General features: G+C 40.2%; 1 protein-coding gene across 1 annotated transcript; it reads left to right on the top strand.

Annotated features, from left to right (window-relative positions):
* The first annotated feature begins 7,414 nt into the window (after positions 1–7,414).
* Positions 7,415–17,748, top strand: zgc:154093 (uncharacterized protein LOC777623 homolog). The gene is made up of 2 exons (XM_050071156.1): positions 7,415–7,571; positions 14,968–17,748. The coding sequence occupies exon 2, from the start codon at positions 15,515–15,517 to the stop codon at positions 16,424–16,426; it is 912 nt and encodes a 303-aa protein (XP_049927113.1). The 5' UTR covers positions 7,415–7,571; positions 14,968–15,514; the 3' UTR covers positions 16,427–17,748.
* The last annotated feature ends 750 nt before the right edge of the window (positions 17,749–18,498 follow it).

The following is an 18,498-nucleotide window of genomic DNA, read 5'->3' as shown; positions in this document are numbered from 1 at the left end:
CATACTGCATTTTACCTACTATGCACTGCGATATACTTAATATTTTTCTGACACACTAAACAGTATAGCAGTATGGGAATTGGAATGCACAGACTGTGTTGCTCTAAAGCAGGAAAACAGCTGGAAACCACTTCCTCTCTGAGGTCATTTCTTTGATCAGTGGGCCTCTTTTCTCTATTTTCTCCTCTCCCTCTCTGTTTGTTGTTACGTGTGTATCTCTGTGCCCAAACACAAGCTGTAAACAAGAGAAAAAAAACAAATTTTTTTCCTCCTTTTCCTGTTCTCCCCTCATCCCCCATTCTGCTTTTTCTTTTTCTCTTTTACTCTGTCTTCCCTCAGCCTATCACCCCTGAGGCTCTGCAGTTTGCTTCAATCACAGCAAACTAAATGGAAACATCTGAAGGCTCATTTACTCACAGATTCCCAGAATTCCAGGCTGTGAGGTCACTCAGTGTCTCAGTTGTGCGTCGCTCGTGACTTTCACTGCTCGTAAATGGAAATACAACCCCACTCTCCCCAGAAACCACAGTGGGCTGGATGTTAGGGTGATGTAGTTTAGTACTGTTGAAACCAAAGCATTTCTAAGGTGATTTTATAGGCAGATTTATTTCAACGATGTTAGGGTTTATCTCAAAGTACTTTAGGACACTAATCCAGATAAAGAAAGACATAATGACACACAGGATAACAAGACAACAGAAACAAATGAGGGGGTGGACCATCATCATAAACTCTGAAGCACACAGTATATCATCATTCTTTTAATCCCTTTATTGCACCCCAATATATATTAGGCTAGTAACTTTGTAAATTCTTGAGAACTGCCTAAAAAAAAATTGAATCTCTTCAGTGGGTCCATCATTGCAACCATGTTTTGTCTGGACTAACACTGTTATAGTTCAAAGAACTTTATTTTGGTTTGTGGTCAAGATCCAGATGTTTTAATGCTACTTGAAATATGGGAAAATATATAAAATGCTGTACAGAACATCTGGACTGTTGTTATGTAAAACGTGACATCTTAAAGGGATAGTTAGGATCATTAGAAGTAGGGTTGTATGAGGTACTTATAAATAGTCAGTGTGTTACCTACAGTTGATGTCAGTTCACACAGCCCCAGTTTGGAGAAGCAGGCTGGAGTCCAATAAGGATGTTAAGAGATGTACTGCTGTGGATGGAAAGCTGTTATAGTGCTCATTTCAAAACCAGACTCCATTGAGAAAAACAGTGATTTATCATCGCTGAACACAGGAGCTGCTGGTCTACCAATGCTTTGATCAGTTTGTTAGTTTGGTGTTTAGAAGTGTTATGCTGCATTCACATGGAATCAGGGAGATGGCAGACTGCAAACTGGATATAATGTTAGTGGATGAAAGCTGGACGGTAAAATTAGATGGGGCTGGCAGAGAATACCGGCAATGGTAACGTTAGATGGCATTGCCGTTCAGAGTTGAAATATTTGAACTTTCAGCCTTCCTTCATGATGGAATTTACAACTGAATGTGATTTAATTCCTTCACACAAGGAGAAAAAACAAAACTAAGAAATGTGAAATAATTTTATTGAATGTGCTTTATTCCATTCTTTGTAAACAATATGGCATCACCATTGCAACATATGGGAAACTGAAGCTATCGACAGATTCTTATAATGGGTAGTCTAAAGGACAAGTAAAGTGGTAAAATTACTCTCAAAACTGATATAGATTTATTTAGGGTGGCTAAGATATGTTTTGTTGCTGATGCCTCCACAGCAGTACATTGCTTAGTTTCCATGTCAGCACTCCAGCCTGCTTCTCCAAACTGGAGGTATGCCAACAGACATCTACTCTGTGTAATACACTGACTATGGATAAATACCTCATACAACCCCACTTCAAAAAATCTTAACTATCCTTTGAAATTAGAGTGTTGGGAGAAGGATATACAGAATATACACACGAGATGTTGTCATATGCTGTGAAACAGCGTCATACAGTAAATAAACAAACAAGTTGTACAAGTTTTAAGCAGCAGCAGGTCAGTAAACTTTCTGGGAAGGAGACTGGAGGTGATTCAAGAGCGGGATTTTTTCTTAATCTTGACTCTTTCATTGTGAAATCTATGAGGCTACATGTCTCATGAGGGCGACTTAATTCCACCTGGCCGAGTGAGCCTGTTGCATAATAACTTACAATGAGAGAGGACAGATTGGCTCTGGCTGTGGTCCTGCCTGCCAGAGTCGGTTTGCAGGACCAACATGGTGCAGTGTTACAAAGCGTGGACAATCTCTTTCCTTCTTCCTGTAATTCTGTTCCTTCGATAGACGAACTGAAAGAACTATCCTCCACCTTTCCTTTTATTCTTTTCTTTGTTCATATACAACTTGCCCGAGGTTAAACTCTATCACAGAACCCTCAACCCCCCATGTTGTCTCTCAGAGCTGGACAAACGCCAACCTCTCAGGGGGTCCTAGCATGGGGAGACACCTAGGGGGGCTGGAGCCTCGCCGTGGGGCCTGGAAAGAGAGAGAGATCCTCATGTGGACCCACCCCATACTGCACTGATTACATCTTGATTTACTTAGGTGATGTCATATCTGTGTGTGCGTCAGGCTCTGCTGTGTGATATAACCACATCTATCAGAGACTCAGTAGAATTAGCTGCTTATCTGGTTTACACATTCCAGTTGGCTTCAAACACTCATAGAGTGAGAGTGTTACCGTGAGCAAGAGAGATAACAAGTCTGTGTTCTCTTTTTATTTGTCTTGTTTTAAGAAAGTCTGCTGAAGAAACCAAAAACCCTTGAGAGGTCAAAACTCCAACAACACTTGTAGAAAGAACAACTTCATTGTGAGACAAACATGCACATACAGCACAACTGTTGTGAGAGAAGTACTCAGTTCCTTTACTTGAGTAAAAGTACTGAAAAAATACTCCACTAATTCAAAACCTTACTTAAAGGACCAGTGTGTAGCATTTAAGGCGATATATTGTAAAAAAAAATGGACCATATAATAATACATATGTTTTATTTAGTGTATAATCACCTGAAAATAATAATTGTTGTGTTTTCATTACCTTAGAATGAGCCATTTATACCTACACGTTTTTCGCGTTGGCCACCGTAGGTCGCAGCCCTGTAATGAGTTGAAGAGCATCAGAAAAACACTGATTTTAAAACTGCAGGTTTAAATCACATCCGTTTGTTTTGGAGAGGAAGAGACCTTTGTGGATATTTTGGCCTTTTAACATCTGGATCTTAAGAAAAAAAGGTGAGCACACATTAGCAGCTGCTAGGGTAGAGGGTAGGGTATGGTAGGTAGTGCCCGTGTCCAATATGCCAAACAGTGTTGGAAAAACATTGATTTGTATAATGAAAGTGCTTTATTCTGTGTTTTTACTGGTTCCAGTCACCTGGTCCATTTGTTTTGGAGAGGAAGAGACCTGTGCCAATGATTCAGCTCCTGGTAAACGGAAGGAGGAACCTCCTGAACAATGAACATCGAAGGAGTTCTAACTGGGAGTTCACATTGGGCAGAAGCTTCAGCATGTTGCAATCTGCAATCCTCACCACCAGATGCCACTAAATTAGACACACTGCTCATTTAAGTAAAAGTATTAATTGTGCAGTAAATAGTTCCCTGTCAGTGTTTTCCTACTCTATATGATGTTTTTGGATTAATATTACTGTTGCATTAATGTGTATGTTGCATTTTACTGCTGCAGATGTTTAACGTTATGCTCATTTAACTCTTTTATACACTGTTTGGTAGTTTGATTTACAGCAATGCATCATATTCTGTAAGATCGCTATATGTTTGTTACATGACTGTCCTGTGAGAACCACATATCTCTGAAAAGTCAGCTTTTCATGGTGTCAGAAAACAGTCCTGTTTTCAGCTTTGTGACGATGGAGTTGAATGGAAATAATACTACCTAAGTACCTTATGAAGGCCACAAGCCGAAACACGTTGGTCTGACAATAAACTTGTCATATTACAAGTATTGCTGCAGTTTTACCCTTTTAGACTTTTTTCCTTCTACATGCACTTTAGTGGTGGGTGAAGTGATGCCAGAAACCCCAACTCCAAAACCCCACACCCCAAAAGTAACATGTTGCAGTTTTATTGTGTGATGCTGCTTCAGCAGAAAAGACGCCCACCTTTCTTTGGAGACAAGCAAAAACACACACCAGTGGATGAGTGAAGAGGGAATGGGTTTAATTTGCCTTGCAGGCATCCCACAGGAGCTGTAAACAAGATGTGTCTGCAGTCTGACCTACCAACAGCAAACGTCTGCATTCTCCATTGGTTAAATCCTCATTACCTCGCTGTTATTGAGCTCACAGCCAACCCTTTTGGGGCCACCAGAATGAGTCTCCAAACTTAATGCACCAGCAGGTCTCCACTGAGCCAGCAGTAAAAATTTGAAGGCCCATTTAAATGTCTAATTATTCCCAACATTGCACAGACTTTATAACTCTGTGGAGAAAACAAGCTAAATGTTGTGTTTGGCTGATCCAGATACTGCTGCTGTGGAGGTTACAAGGTTCATTTATCTATTTGTCATTTTACAGTGTAGGGCTGCAAAATGAAATTAATGTGTAGTCCCTTCAACCGCACACACATAGAACATGTTTACAAATATATAAAAGGACAGTTCGCCCCTGATTCGAAAATACTTTTTTCCCCCCTTTCACCATTAGTGCTACTTATCAGTCTAGGTTTGATGTGAGTTGCCGAGTGCTGGAGATATCGGCCATAGAGATGTCTGCCTTCTCTCATATATAATGGAACAAAATAGCACTGGACTTGTGGTGCTCAAGGTGCCAAAAAATAAATTTGAAAAACTTCACAGCAATGTCTCTTTCCAGAAATCATGACACAGTTACTCAAGGTAATCCACAGACCTTGTGAGCAGTTTCTGTTTTCTTTTTACTGAACTACATCCACCAACCATATCACCCCACAGAAGAAAGTGTACAAAGCTGACTTTTCTAAAGCAGCCTGACAATTAATCATCTGAATAAAAGTCAACTGAGTGCACAAGCCTGCTGCGAGAGCTGTGACAGCTCCTGTTTTTTAAATCAGGTTTGTTTGGCTGTTGGACTGTGGTTTCTGCTCGCCCGCTGCTAATCAAATTAAAGAACAGCGTCTTCATCATCTCTACACCGTCTGTCACAGCGAGAGGTCAACAGTAAGACAGCTCTCTGATTGGCTGGATGACAGGTGGACAGGTGGTCAGAAAACCATGACTTATCAGTTTCACTTGCAGAGCAGTTAAGAAAAACAGGTCATACAGCAGCAGCAATGGGCGTAATGTGACTTCAACAATGACATTTTTAAAGTCAATCTGGCTGTCATAAATATAAACAGGTTAACTCTGTAGTAAATAAATCATAGGCTTTCCTAAAAGAGAGAACTTCATGAGACTCATTCCAGCGGCCCTTGCCTTGGCTTCATTCTGATTACTATTTCACCTTTGACCTTTCATGGCTTCACACACCTGTTGATCAAAGAGCTACTCCATCACCAGTCTGTCAGCAGTTTGACATGTTTTGATCAATAACATTACCTCATCCCTCCTGACTTTCTTTATCAGAGCAGTTCTGTTGGTGAATTAGCACAAATTGATTTTAAGAGTCCTTTAATGGGTTATTTGTCATCACCTCTACTGTGTGAAATCAGTGAGTGTCACCACAAGTCACACCGGAAGCTATGGATTTCTTCCTTTCAAAATAAATCAACACACATCTTGTTCATATTTGGAAGTTCATACATGTGCTTTTTTTTTCAGTTAAGACAAATGATGGCAGAAGTATTTAAATATTTTACTTAAGTAAATGTAGCAATAATACATTGTGAAACTACTCTGTTGCAAGTAAGAGCCCTGCATTCAAAACATTACTTAGGAAAAGTGCAAGTATTAGCATCAAAATATAGTACTAAAAGTACCCACTATACAGAATGACCCAATTTAATCTATATTATTGTATTATAATCATTGATGTATCCATGTGTTCATCACCTTAAAGTTGCAGATGGTAAAGGTAGAACTTGATTTAATTACTTTTTACTGCTGGGTAACGTAATCTTTAAAAATATATATCGTAATTAATTAGTTGATTATATTTTGTAAAAAATAATCCAAATATACAAAGTAACTAAAGTTATTAAATATGTAGTGGAGTAAAAAATAGCTGTTTACCTGCAAAATGCTGTGGAGTACAACGGAGAAAGTTGAAAATGTAATTCCCGAGTAAAGAACAATTATCTCAAAATGGTACTTATGTCTTGTATTTGTTCAAAGTTCTTTATTGTCAAATGAACAACATTCACACAAACAGTCACTTGGGTCACAGGCTCCAGCCAACAATACAATTTAAGTAAATTAAAAAAAAGGTAATAATGATATAAAATATGATAAAATATGAAGTAAGTGATATAAATCAGTAAAAACAAGAATACAGAGAATGTAACAGGAAAGTGCTGTGGTAAAATGTGCTTAGCAAGACTGTACATTAATATGTATTTACAGAGGTGCATATAGTTTGGTTTAAAGAACCAAAAAGGTGTCCCTCAGCCTGGTGGTCTGGATCGGAGACTGCGGTACCGTCTGCCTTACAGCAGCAGGCAGAACAGTTTGTGACAGGGGTGATGTGAGTCTTTGATTATCCTTATGGCTTTCTTCCAACACTGCTGGGTGTAGAGGTCATCTATGGATGGCAGCACTGTCCTGGTAATGTGCTGTGCAGTTTTCACCACCCTCTGTGATGTTTTACAGTTGTGGACAGTGTAACTGCCATACCAGGCGGTGATGCAGTGTAGGATTAAGAGGCATCTAACAGTGAGGTTACAAACCTGAAACTTCTCCAGTGTGCAGAGTGTGTAGCTAGGGTGGCCGATGTGAAAACACAAAATGCCCTATCTAGAGCCTGTGTTTAATTTGTCAATTCTGGGTTACTGTAGAAACAACATGGCAGACTTTTTGGATGTGAACCCACTCTGTAGATATAAACAGCTCATTCTAAGGTAACCAAAACACATATATTCTTAGTTTCAGGTGATTATACACTAAAGAAAACATAGTTGGAAATATTATATGCTATTTCTGGCAAGAAGTACACCTAAATCCTACAAACTGGACCTTTAATGTAATTATAAAAGGTGACCTAAAGGCTATAAGATACTCTCTCTGGTTTCTCATGATGTGGAAGATTCTCACGTTTACACTAAAGGTGATCACATAGTCTTAGTCATAATATTTCAAGTATAACCCCCCCCCCCCCCCCCCCAAAAAAAACAAAGCAGAGAGAAAAGCAGCGATTGTGAGGTTCTCAGATGAAAATCTTATTTTGAAATTCCTCACCGGATGTTGTTTGTGCTCACTCCAGCTGCTCTGACGTCGCGCCTTGTGTTGTGTGAGGAGCGGATCTTTACTTTCTCCGTCCAGAGTGCTCCAGAGACACTAATACCCCGCCAGTAAGAGGTTTACCTGCCCTGAAGCTGAGGTCTGTGTCGGAGGATTGTACGAATAAACTCCACTGATTTTATTTCCACACGAAAAACGGAGCGACATTTCATCCTGGGGGTAAATACCAGTTTATTTGGGGGGGGTTTGTGTTACTTTTTTCACGGGTTTAAACGTGGTCAGAGGTCGGTCTGTGGCCGCTGCCTTTACCTGTTGAATAGACTCACTGTTTTCTATTATGTGAATGACAAAAAGAGGAAAAACTGACCAGTGTAACATTTTATTTGTTAACATAATAGCCTCGGCTTCACCGCGCGTGACACTCCCTTTGGGTTCATGTGCGCAGTTTCTCGTGGATTTATTATGGAGAAAAAAACCTAAATATGCACATTTATTTCACTTTACTCCACTTTTTAGACATCCGTTGAAGCCTGACGTAACATGGACGTTTTTTAGTATGTTTTCTGCCGTTATATATTTGTCATACATCAGTAACAGTGTAGTTCAGTCTAACAATCCAGGTTATGATTATCTAATTTCTAAAAAGTAGGAATTACAGAAGCAGGTAGAGCTGCTGTTCCCGTGGGAAATCAGTGATGAGGAGGAAATATTACACAATTTTAAAACGCACCCAGTGACTCAGCCTACCTGCAGTGCTCCAGGAATAAACTCCTCACTGTTGCCAAAGACAGGAGGTCACCGCAGTCGGCAGGCAGCCAAAGTCCCGCTGCTATCTGACACAATGTTAAGTGCTCTGCTGCACACTTGGACCTTTAGGTTTGATTGTATTCAAGAACAGTTCCTAGTCAAGCAACGTGGTGAACACGTAGGGTGAATAGAGGTTTTTGAGGGTCAATATTGAGCGTTTCATCCTCAGCATTCATTTATATTAGCCTGATTGGAAATAGCGGTGCTCTATCTGTGACTGGATTAGACTAGAATGAAACAGATTTGTTCCACTTGTACCAATCAGTCAGCCGGAGAGAGTCTTCAGGAGGACAGGGATGATCTCAGAGGCTGCAGTTACATAACGGGGGGGAAGAGAGAGAGAGGGAGGGAGTTTACTGGAGTTTATCCTTGAACTATCATTTTACACGTTTTGTTTTGTTTTTGATTTCTGGTTGATTTACATTATAATGAAGAAAAGGGGAGAGGTGTTTAAGTTTTTTTCACCGCCCTTAGAGTGGTCAATCACAACTTCAGATGACTCAGTGAGTATACACTGCGTCACTGGGGTTTTACATGAGTATTAACTTATTCACAGTTTTACTGATAGTTAACAGTGTGATGTTCTATGGGACGGAAATGAGACCTTTCTTTAAAAACTCACAGGCATATGGTATAATACAGTGTTGATCAACTAGATGACAGACGAAATCAGCTTTACTTTTTATGGTAAAAACAAACGGATTAGCAGACAACCAAAAGGCCTTTTTTTGGTCAGCAATCGCCCGCTGTGCGCAATTACGCATGACGCAAGAGACTGCGGAGGATAACAACAATGAAAGGAGCGGCGTGCTTCGTACGTGTGTGTTTGTCCTAGAAGATGACAGGGCTCACTAGTAGCCTAGTGGTTCACTGTTTGTCCGTCCTGCTGTAGGGGACACAGGCAGCAAATGGAGCCTGAGAGCAGAAACAGATGTCAGATCAGCCTCCTCTGTGGCTGATTGCATCATCAGCTGCGTCCCAGAAAAAAGGTGAAGCATGGAGGAAAGAAACACCAACTAGCTTTCTGAACTAATTTCAAACAGTATTTAAGGAATGGTCACCTAAAGAAGAAATGTGTTGGGTTTTATAGAAAGTGAGGACATATTTTTTTGGCTTCTCAATTCTTCAAAGGGCAGGGATTGACAGACAGATTAGACCTGCCTGGGAACCGTAATGGCTGAACTGTAGGACAAACAAACATTCCTCTCTGCACTGATGCTTGAAAGCTCAGAATGAGGCTATGTATGTACACATGGTTTGTGTGTGTAAGTATCTGACTGCATGTATTCAAAGGTCCAGTGTGTAGGATTTAGGGGGATCTATTTGCAGAAATGTAATATGATAAGTATGTTTTCTTTAGTGTATAATCACCTGAAAATAAGAATTGTTGTGTTTTCGTTACCGTAGCAGTTAAGTTTATATCTACAGAGGGAGCGGGTCTATGTTTATGGAGATTGGCATGTTGCACTGCCATGTTTCTATAGTGGCCCAGAACGGACAAACCAAACACTAGCTCTAGATAGGCCCATTTGCTTTTTCACATCTGCCACTGTAGTTAGCAGCCTGTCAGCAACAAGCTGAACTTTGTTGGGAAAACACTGTTTTGTATTGTGACACTGCTTTATTCAGCGTTTTTACCAGTCTGTTTATTTTTGAGAGGAAGAGAACTTTGCAATTAATTCGGCTCCCAGTAAAAACCTGTACAATGAACACTGAAGGAATCCTAACCTGGAGAATTTTCAGCTGGTTGCAATCTGGAATCCTCATCGCTAGATGCCACTGTATACCCCCAAATCTTACACACTTCAGCTCTAGTTCTTACGGTACAACAAAAGGGACTCCCTTTCCACTTCTCCCAAATCACACAGCTCATACAATTTCTTTTCGTTTTGAATATTTTCGAATCTGCCAACATCAGTGGCTGCAAGACAGACACCATTTCAACATGTTTGGTTTCTTGTTAAGTGAGATGTAACATATGATTCAGTGCCAGACTTTTTCGTCATACTGCATGTGGCCTAAGTAGTTTCATGATGACAGTATGCAGTTTCAACAGACAGATTTATGACGCAATTTTCCTTATTTGGATGAACTATTCCTTTAAATGAACAGCTGAAGGGCAGGTCACCCTCTGAGTCAAACAGAGTAATTCCCCTTGGGGAAATATTTTCAAAATACAACAGAAACAGTCTCTTCAACAGCTCAGAAGGACTTGCTTCACTCCTTTGAACCAGTTCTGACTGGTTTAGTTCTTCACTGGTATTATTTTTATGTGTATTTGCACTGTTGTGGTTTTGTCGTCTGGTTGTTTTGGTGGCCTTTAATGGAGCTGACAGTGCATATCCTCCCGCTGACAAGTTAATGCTTAAATTAGACTAAACTGTTTAAGATCTCATCTCTAATATATCTGTGGCAATAAAAGCATTAGAGTGAGAACTAATCTGCCCTCAGCACAGTTTTTAATTGACTATCTGTGATGTTCTGTGAGACGTAACTCAGATTGGATTCCTTTAACCCCTGTATGTGTGTGTGTGTGTGTGTGTGTGTGTGTGTGTGTGTGTGTGTGTGTGTGTGTATTTAATGGATCCCACCAGACACAAAGAAGGAAGTCACACCCTCCTTCTTGCCTTCAGCTTTTCCACATTGATCCCATAATTAACCCAACCATCTATAGTCTTCACCAAACAGCTTTTTACCTAAACTTGACCATGTAAAGTTTCCCTAACCCAAACATTCACATTTAAATACTGTGTCTTGTGGGAAAAACATTAGTACTGTATTATTCAGAAAACATTGTATTTTTTACTTCACTACATTTATCTGATGGTAATAGTTACTGGTTACTTTGCACATTAAGATTTCACAACTTAAACGTGATTAGTTATGTAATATGCTGCATTGTTTCAGATTACCCACTCATCACAAAAAAAAACAGTTTATGTGAGGGTCATCTTTGTTTTTCCACTTTCCTCTATGAGTAAGATGAATATGAAGACTGCAACATAGACTGTATAAAATAATGGATGTAGCTATTGTCACATCACCCATTGGTTTGTGGTCTACCTTTCTGAAGGCTTGAGTTTGGCATTTGGGCTGTCGCCATCTTGGTCTTTGGAACCAGAAGTGACCATATTTGGATGAAAGGGTGGAGCTGTGGAAGAGCGAGGGGTGGATCTGATTGAGAACCCAAGTACACTATGCACTGTTCTGACTTGTCGATCACAAGGTTGCTGTGCCCTAAGGCATACCCTGCTTTATCATCTATTTTAATCTAAATGGAACCATAATTTACAAAGAGAGTGTCATGTTGTATTGAAGAAGACTTCAAACTAGCGATTGAGACCATGAACTCGTTAGGAAAGTGATTACAGAGGTAATAAGTGACGTGAGAAGTAGGGTCATTTTCTCATTGGTTTCTGTACAATCATTACGTTCTCACACAATAGTTTTTATGATAACCTACAAATTAGCACCCCACAAATGGCTTTATGTAGGCCTACTTAATTCAAAGTTATGTACCTAATGTAAAGTTATGAATGTTAGGTTTAGCTAAGTTAAGTTACTGTTTTTAGGTTTACATACCTCAAAATGACTCAAAGTTCACATGGTTCTGAACACTGTCCTGAGTTATGTGACCCATCAATCACTGCGACCTGTCTCCTAATGAGACTGCTTCCCGTTTTATTCTTTACTCTTGTTAGCGCATTGATCACGTGATCACAACCTTCCCAAATACAGAAGTTATACACAAATTACAGGTTCATGATTACATAGGATATGGGATTATTTTGGTGCATTACTTTTCATAGGAAAATGTACAAACAGCGTATGGGAACAACCTAATACAGTCAGACTTCTTTTTGTAACCAGTTTAGTCGGCTCCTGCTGGCCATTAGAAAGAACTCAGGTTTAAGGCACTTTGGCATCGGCTCCACTTTTTTTTTTAGAACTGGAGATAACTCCTCCTTGGTCTACAGCCATGCAGATGGTGCACTGAGCAAGATGTTAACATCTGCATGCTGACAGTGACAATGCTAACATGCTGATGTTAGAGTTATAATGTTGACCAATATGTAAGCTTGTTAGTGTGCTTACATTTACAAAACTTACTAAACACAAAGTACAGTTGAGGCTGACAGGAATATTACTAATTCTACAGGTATTTGGTCAGAAACCACATATTGAATGAATTGAAATATTGACCAGCTGGTTGCACTTGAGGAAATAGTGGGGACACCACACGGAATAGGAAACACCCTCTGCGAACCACAAATTTTTGCACTAAATTTTATGACAGTCTATCGAGTAGTTGTTGAGACGTACTAGCTGATCTGACGCCTCACTCCCTCCTCTGGAGCCACTCCTGTGGGGACGGTTATTCAGAACTTTGAGTCTCTGTCATTTACAATCATTTGGTTACAGTTAACAGTTTTTCCATAATATTTAAATGAATAGATCTCAAGTAAGCAGATTCTAACCAAATGTTGAGATATAGGAATTAAAATACTGCTGAAACAGTTTTATGTAACCTAGACGTCTAAGAAACTTTGACTTTTCAACCAGATTTAGCTCAGTTCCTAACTAGAAGTGCATAAATGTCTTTTGAAGCAGTAATGTTGTTAATCTAGTATTTATTTTAAACTTTTGTGTCCACAATGAAGCCAGTTTGATTCTGAAGTGTAAATGCTAACATCATAGTAATCACTTCTGTATTAGTCATTCGTTTTCACTCAGTCTTTGGTGAATGTAAACCACATCGTCTGTTATAAACACTGCACTAACCTATAAAGTAATTAAAGTCAACTTTTGGATAATATGAAGATCTAGTTTTGCTGCCATGACAATCAGGATTATTCCAGTCGTGAGCTTTCTGGTCTTTTTATGTAACAGTAATGCTTTTGTCTGTGTAAATTAGACTAATACTCAATTAGTCCCACTTCCACTGAAAGCTTTGCAACATGAACAACTGGACTGAAGTGATTTCAGCATGTGTCCTGAAATCAGTTTTGAGCAACATTTAAAGAAAGCCTGATAGCTAGTTTTGGGAGCATGTCTTTGCGGGGCAGCTAACGTCATTCAGGGGCTACACATGAAATTCTGTTGAGCTCTACATATTGCAAAAGGAAAAGACTCCACCAAAAATGAAGTATTGCTTTGGGTCGCTGTCAGTTTGTGTTGTGTTTGGTTTCCAGAGAGCTCCCTGTGAAGGAGCTGCAAAAAAACGTGGTTATCAACTGCAGCTGATGAGAGTTTGTCCCAGAACACAACCATAGGAAGATTTAGGATTTTCAGATGAGCTGGAAATAATCAAAGCTGGGATCAAATTCATGTTCTTATATGTGTGTGACCATCTTAAAATCAAAGAAAACATACAGTACAAAATAACAACTACTGATTATGATTCAATCTTATTAATCCCAGACTCTCTTTTCATTTTTAACTAACCTTCCTGTACTTTAACAAAATATTCCTGCACTGTGGTATTACTACTTTTACTCTGGATACTTCTTCCACCACTGTACTTTACCACATGTTTATCTGTGTGAAGCTCACAGTAACCTAAATGTGGACCCTGTGTGAACATTCACAGCACCATTTCAGTTGCCTCTGTGATGATGATGCGACAAAGACAAAAATAGTTTGTTGCCGTCATTTGAAAACTCAATTTTCATTGATTTTTATTAAGAAATTGTTTGAATAGTAAGTAAAAAACTGAGCCTTGAAGATCTTTCACAAACCTGAAACTGAGCCGGAAAAACCCACATTGCTGTGATTTTTTTTTAAGATAAAACAGACGTCCAGAGACAAATAGGACAAATACTGTATGTGTCATACTTTTATGGTTTAAGGATCCAAGTTGCAGTCCACACATACCTCACTGCATCTCCTGAGTAAACACTAAGTGGGCCTGTGAGCCTAAAGTCAGGCTGTCACATCATTACACACTCTGTCCTCTTATTCTTCCATTCATTTTATTGAAGAAGATTGCACAAACATATGTGTGTGTGTGAATTTGCTTGTCCCGTAGTCAGTTCTATGGTGTAATATAAAGCCTACGGTTACTGATAATATAAATAGATATATTTCTTTGGCTTACTTCATATAAGAGAAAAAAAATCACATAAATATTTGGGAGCCATAGACATAGACAAAGCTATTGTGCTTAGAGTGCCCAAATGGCCAGAGGTGGCCCTGGAAGGCAGACATTACATTTTTCAAATTTTATGACAAAACCTCTGAACATAAAACAGAGCCCTTCTTTAAAGAGTTAAATACCAAAGGAATATTTCGGATGGTGATGGGCTCACAAGATCACAGAGCCCCTCTGGCAAGACCTGATCGTCATCCCATAATTCACAGTGTTTGTCTCAGGAAAAGAGACTTAAAGATGTTTCACTGACAACAGGCGGGTTGTTGCAGAGGCCAAAAGCTTTTTAAAACCAACAATTTCCATGCTGTAATTTGTGTTTCCACTAACTAAGCTGAGGGGTCCTTTGGGAATGCGTGACCAATTTTCTGCACTGATTCATGGACTGACTCACTGTTAGAGCAGCCTCAAGACCTCAAGTCACACATTTTCACACAATAATGGGGCAGGCGGACCCCTCTTAGCAAACACTCGGGATTCTCGGAGTGTTTTCCATCATATGTCCTCACTGAAAAGGAGATTATAAATCTCCTCCCGCTTTTATTCCTCTCTCCCCCAGCTCCTACCTCCTCCCTTCGCCCCATCTATCTCCCCTTCGTCTTTCCTCCCTCTGTCTTCATGTCTTTCTGACGCTCTTTTCTGTCTTGTTTCTCCTCACAGATCTCCAGTGTTTTGATGTCACATTCCTGAAGTTTTTTGAAGAACCCAGAAAGCTGACCTGACGGCAGACAACAAGGCTTGCCGGAGATCATAAACTTCATCCCTTCATGCCTTCTGTCTGAGGAGGGATAAAGAGTGTGTGTGTTTTGAAGAGGATCTGGTGCTTTCTTGGATATGGCTTTTCTGTGTATGAGAGAAAGACACAGAGAACTGATCTGAGGTCAAGGCCTTCCTCCTCCTCTCCCCCGGAGTCACATGACAGTGTGAGGCACAATCCCCGGGGTTGCTATCGCTACACTGACCGACCTAAATACTTGTATACTCAGTCAGAGAAGCAACACAGACTGGATCTCTCAGTTGGGAGCAGAGGGAGCTAGAAGAGCTTCTTGCTTTACGAGCTGTTCGTTTACATTCAGCTTCATTTCTCCTGCTGGTGTTAATCACCCTGAGAAACTGACTGCAACACAGTGAGTGTACCCAAGGATACTTCTCCTCTCACATAAAGAATTTTCTCTGAATCATCTCACGTCAACCTGCCAGAAGCAAAATGCCGGCAAAGACACCAATGTACTTAAAAACTACAACTCCAAAGAAGGGAAAGAGGCTGAGGCTTCGTGACGTCCTTTCAGGTGATATGATCAGCCCCCCTCTGGGTGACGTACGTCACAGCGCCCACGTGGGGCCCGAGGGGGAGGGTGACATGTTTGGAGACGTTGGTTTCCTGCAGGGTAAGATGGACATGTTGCCGACTCTGAGTCGGATGCAGGACGGGCGGTCTCACAGCGTGGAGAGACGGCTGGACGACAGCTTTGCTGCAAGACAGGACTCACACAACTATGCCTTCAATGGTTACCACTATCAGCACACCGCTGACGGCCTGCTGAAGACCACCATCTCCATGCCTGTGTTCATCGCCCACGAACAGGCTCCACCCAAACCCCCACGCCTCCACCTGGACGACCCCTCCCCATCTTCTTTGCCTTCCCAGCAAAACCACTTCCACCTCCATCGGCAGCCCACGGACACAAGCCACAAACAGGCCAATGGTCACACAGACAGCCACAGCCAGCTCTTTGAGAATGGTGTAGTGGGCCGTTTGGCATCAGAGCCCTGCCGTGACATCTCCCTCTCCCCCGCCATCCGCAGGCTCGTCCCCTCCTCTGGCTCCTTCTCAGAGGTCTCCTCTGAGGACTCCATGTCAGAAACCTGTGGGCCCCTGGACGTTCGCCGGGGCCTCAGCTTGGACTCTGATGCTGGCCTGAGCAACGAGGATCTGAGGAGTGAACGCAGTGATTCGCCTTGCACTGCCTTCCATCCAGCCAGTCTCACAGTCTCATCTGGGGTGTCGCGATCAGACTCTATGGCAGGGTTAGACCTAGATCTGGGCCCATCTATCATGGAGGACGTCCTGAGTATCATGGACCGCTACAAGAGTGAGGACAACCGTTGTGAGCTATGAAGAAAGATAGTTGCGATGTACCGATATTGTTTTTTATACATTGTTTAATAAATCCTTAAAGACTTTGTAAATATTTGAAAGGAGCACAAAGGATGGAGGAATGGAGGACGAAGACTCGACAGCTGAGTTCAAAAGTCACTGAAAGATTTAAGAAAGGTGAGAAGCAGTTGGACAATGGGATGCTGCTCCCTGACATGACAACAGCCAAGGCAACAGGCTGGTCCTGAGGAGCCTTTATCTAAGCTGAACCTCATTAACACATCACCGTGTTATCACAAACACATTCCCCTTTTCGTTGGACAAAATAACAGCTACAACCCACATTGTACTGTCTCTTAATCTGACTTATGAGGAGAATTTCACTGCTTGTCAGTGGTTAAGAATTGCCAGCTGAGTCAGACATAAATGTGTCGAGATGGACTCTGGAAGAAATCAGCAGCTGTGAACAAAATTCAGGAGCAGCAGGACTCACTTATCCACTGTGGAAACCACAGCTGCTGATGTCTTACAACTTCAGAGGTTCAAATTACACATACTCGGTCAGACTGAACTGAACTGCAAACACACGTAGTTTTATCCTGAAGGGCATATTCTTTCCTAATTCATCTTGGCTGCCAGAACATTTTCAGAAGACTCAATATTAATATATTCACCAGTTTACTGTATTGATTCAATGCCAGATGAAATGTGAATAATTCTGATTTTACTGTACTTCTGTAAAAGATGAAGATTTAAGTTAAAGGTCCAGTGTGTAGGATTTAATGGGAAATGGAATATAATATAGTAAGTATGGTTTCTTTAGAGTATAATCACCTGGTAATAAGAATAGTTGTATTTATTTTTTTGGGATGAGCCATTTATATCTACATCTCTGCGGATAATTTGACTCCTGATAAAAACCTCCTGAAGAGGAAACACTGACGGAATCCAGCTGGGAGTCCACGATTGGCACATGGAAAGTTGCAGCTGGTTGCAATTCACAATCTTCACCATTAGATGCCACCAAATCCTACACACTGCTCCTTTAAAATGGTCTCTAGACATTTCAGTGTCTTTCTTTTGATCAGAGGGAAACTGAAGAAGCTAATTCTGTAGGTAATACAAAGCTATAAGTGTAAGAGATGTGCTGCTTTATAGATCATTTTTCAAATATTGGTCTTTTCAAAAACACTCTTCTTCCATTTTGTGGCATACTGTCGGCCTCTTGAACATTCACTGTCTGCATTATCATGGTAGCCTATTATTCAAATGTCATTTATGCTGTATATATATATATCACTGTAAATGAAAGAATAAAAGGTTTCTATAAAGAAAATTGAGGATTCATGGAAATTTTTTCAAACATAAACATAATCACTGACATAATTGTGCCTGATAGTAATTGATAATCATATAAAATAAAAACAACTTTATTTGTTAAGAGAAGTGGTGGAGTGTAACTAATTTACACATAACTAAAATTTTGAGGAGAGTCCAAATAGTGTGCTTCCTTTGGGAGATTTTTTCCCCCATTTTCAGCAGCTATATGCTCTATTTTCAAGCCATTTGAGATAACAGAATGACTAAAAATCTGTACATCATTTGGGAAGTACATGATAGTTACCAAGGGCAAAATCATCTTGAAGAACGTACATCTTATTTTGTATCTAATTTTTCTTCACCTGTCTTTATCATTGTGAAGCCATAACACAACAAATGTTAAGGATGACTAATTTTCACTCCTGCCACTTATTTATATCTGATTCAAATATTTTTGTCCACCTTGTTCAGCTTTGCTGTTCTTGTTATTAGCTGTATGTCTTTGTGTGTGTGTACAATTACATCAAGAAACAAAAAAAAAACAATAAACAAGGTCAAATTCCTTGTATGTTGACACATTGCCTACTTGGCCATTGAAGCTGATCTGAAAAAACAACAACAAAAGAGTAAAAGAAAAAATATACAACACATTTTCACTAGATACATTAAATACATGTGTGAGTAGTAGTAAAAATGAAATGCAATTAAGTCCATGGTGTGACTGCAGCTCTGTCCTCCCCTATTATAACTGATACTGGTTATAGTATAATACT

This window comes from Epinephelus moara, chromosome 2 (genome assembly GCF_006386435.1).
Source record: "Epinephelus moara isolate mb chromosome 2, YSFRI_EMoa_1.0, whole genome shotgun sequence".
NCBI lineage: Eukaryota > Metazoa > Chordata > Actinopteri > Perciformes > Serranidae > Epinephelus > Epinephelus moara.
Note: the sequence above shows the minus strand (reverse complement) of the source record. Positions and strands in the feature narration are given on the sequence as shown.

Bases quoted from the DNA above. Each gene is read 5' to 3' on its own strand.
- zgc:154093 (XM_050071156.1), top strand. From the start codon at position 15,515: ATGCCGGCAAAGACACCAATGTACTTAAAAACTACAACTCCAAAGAAG.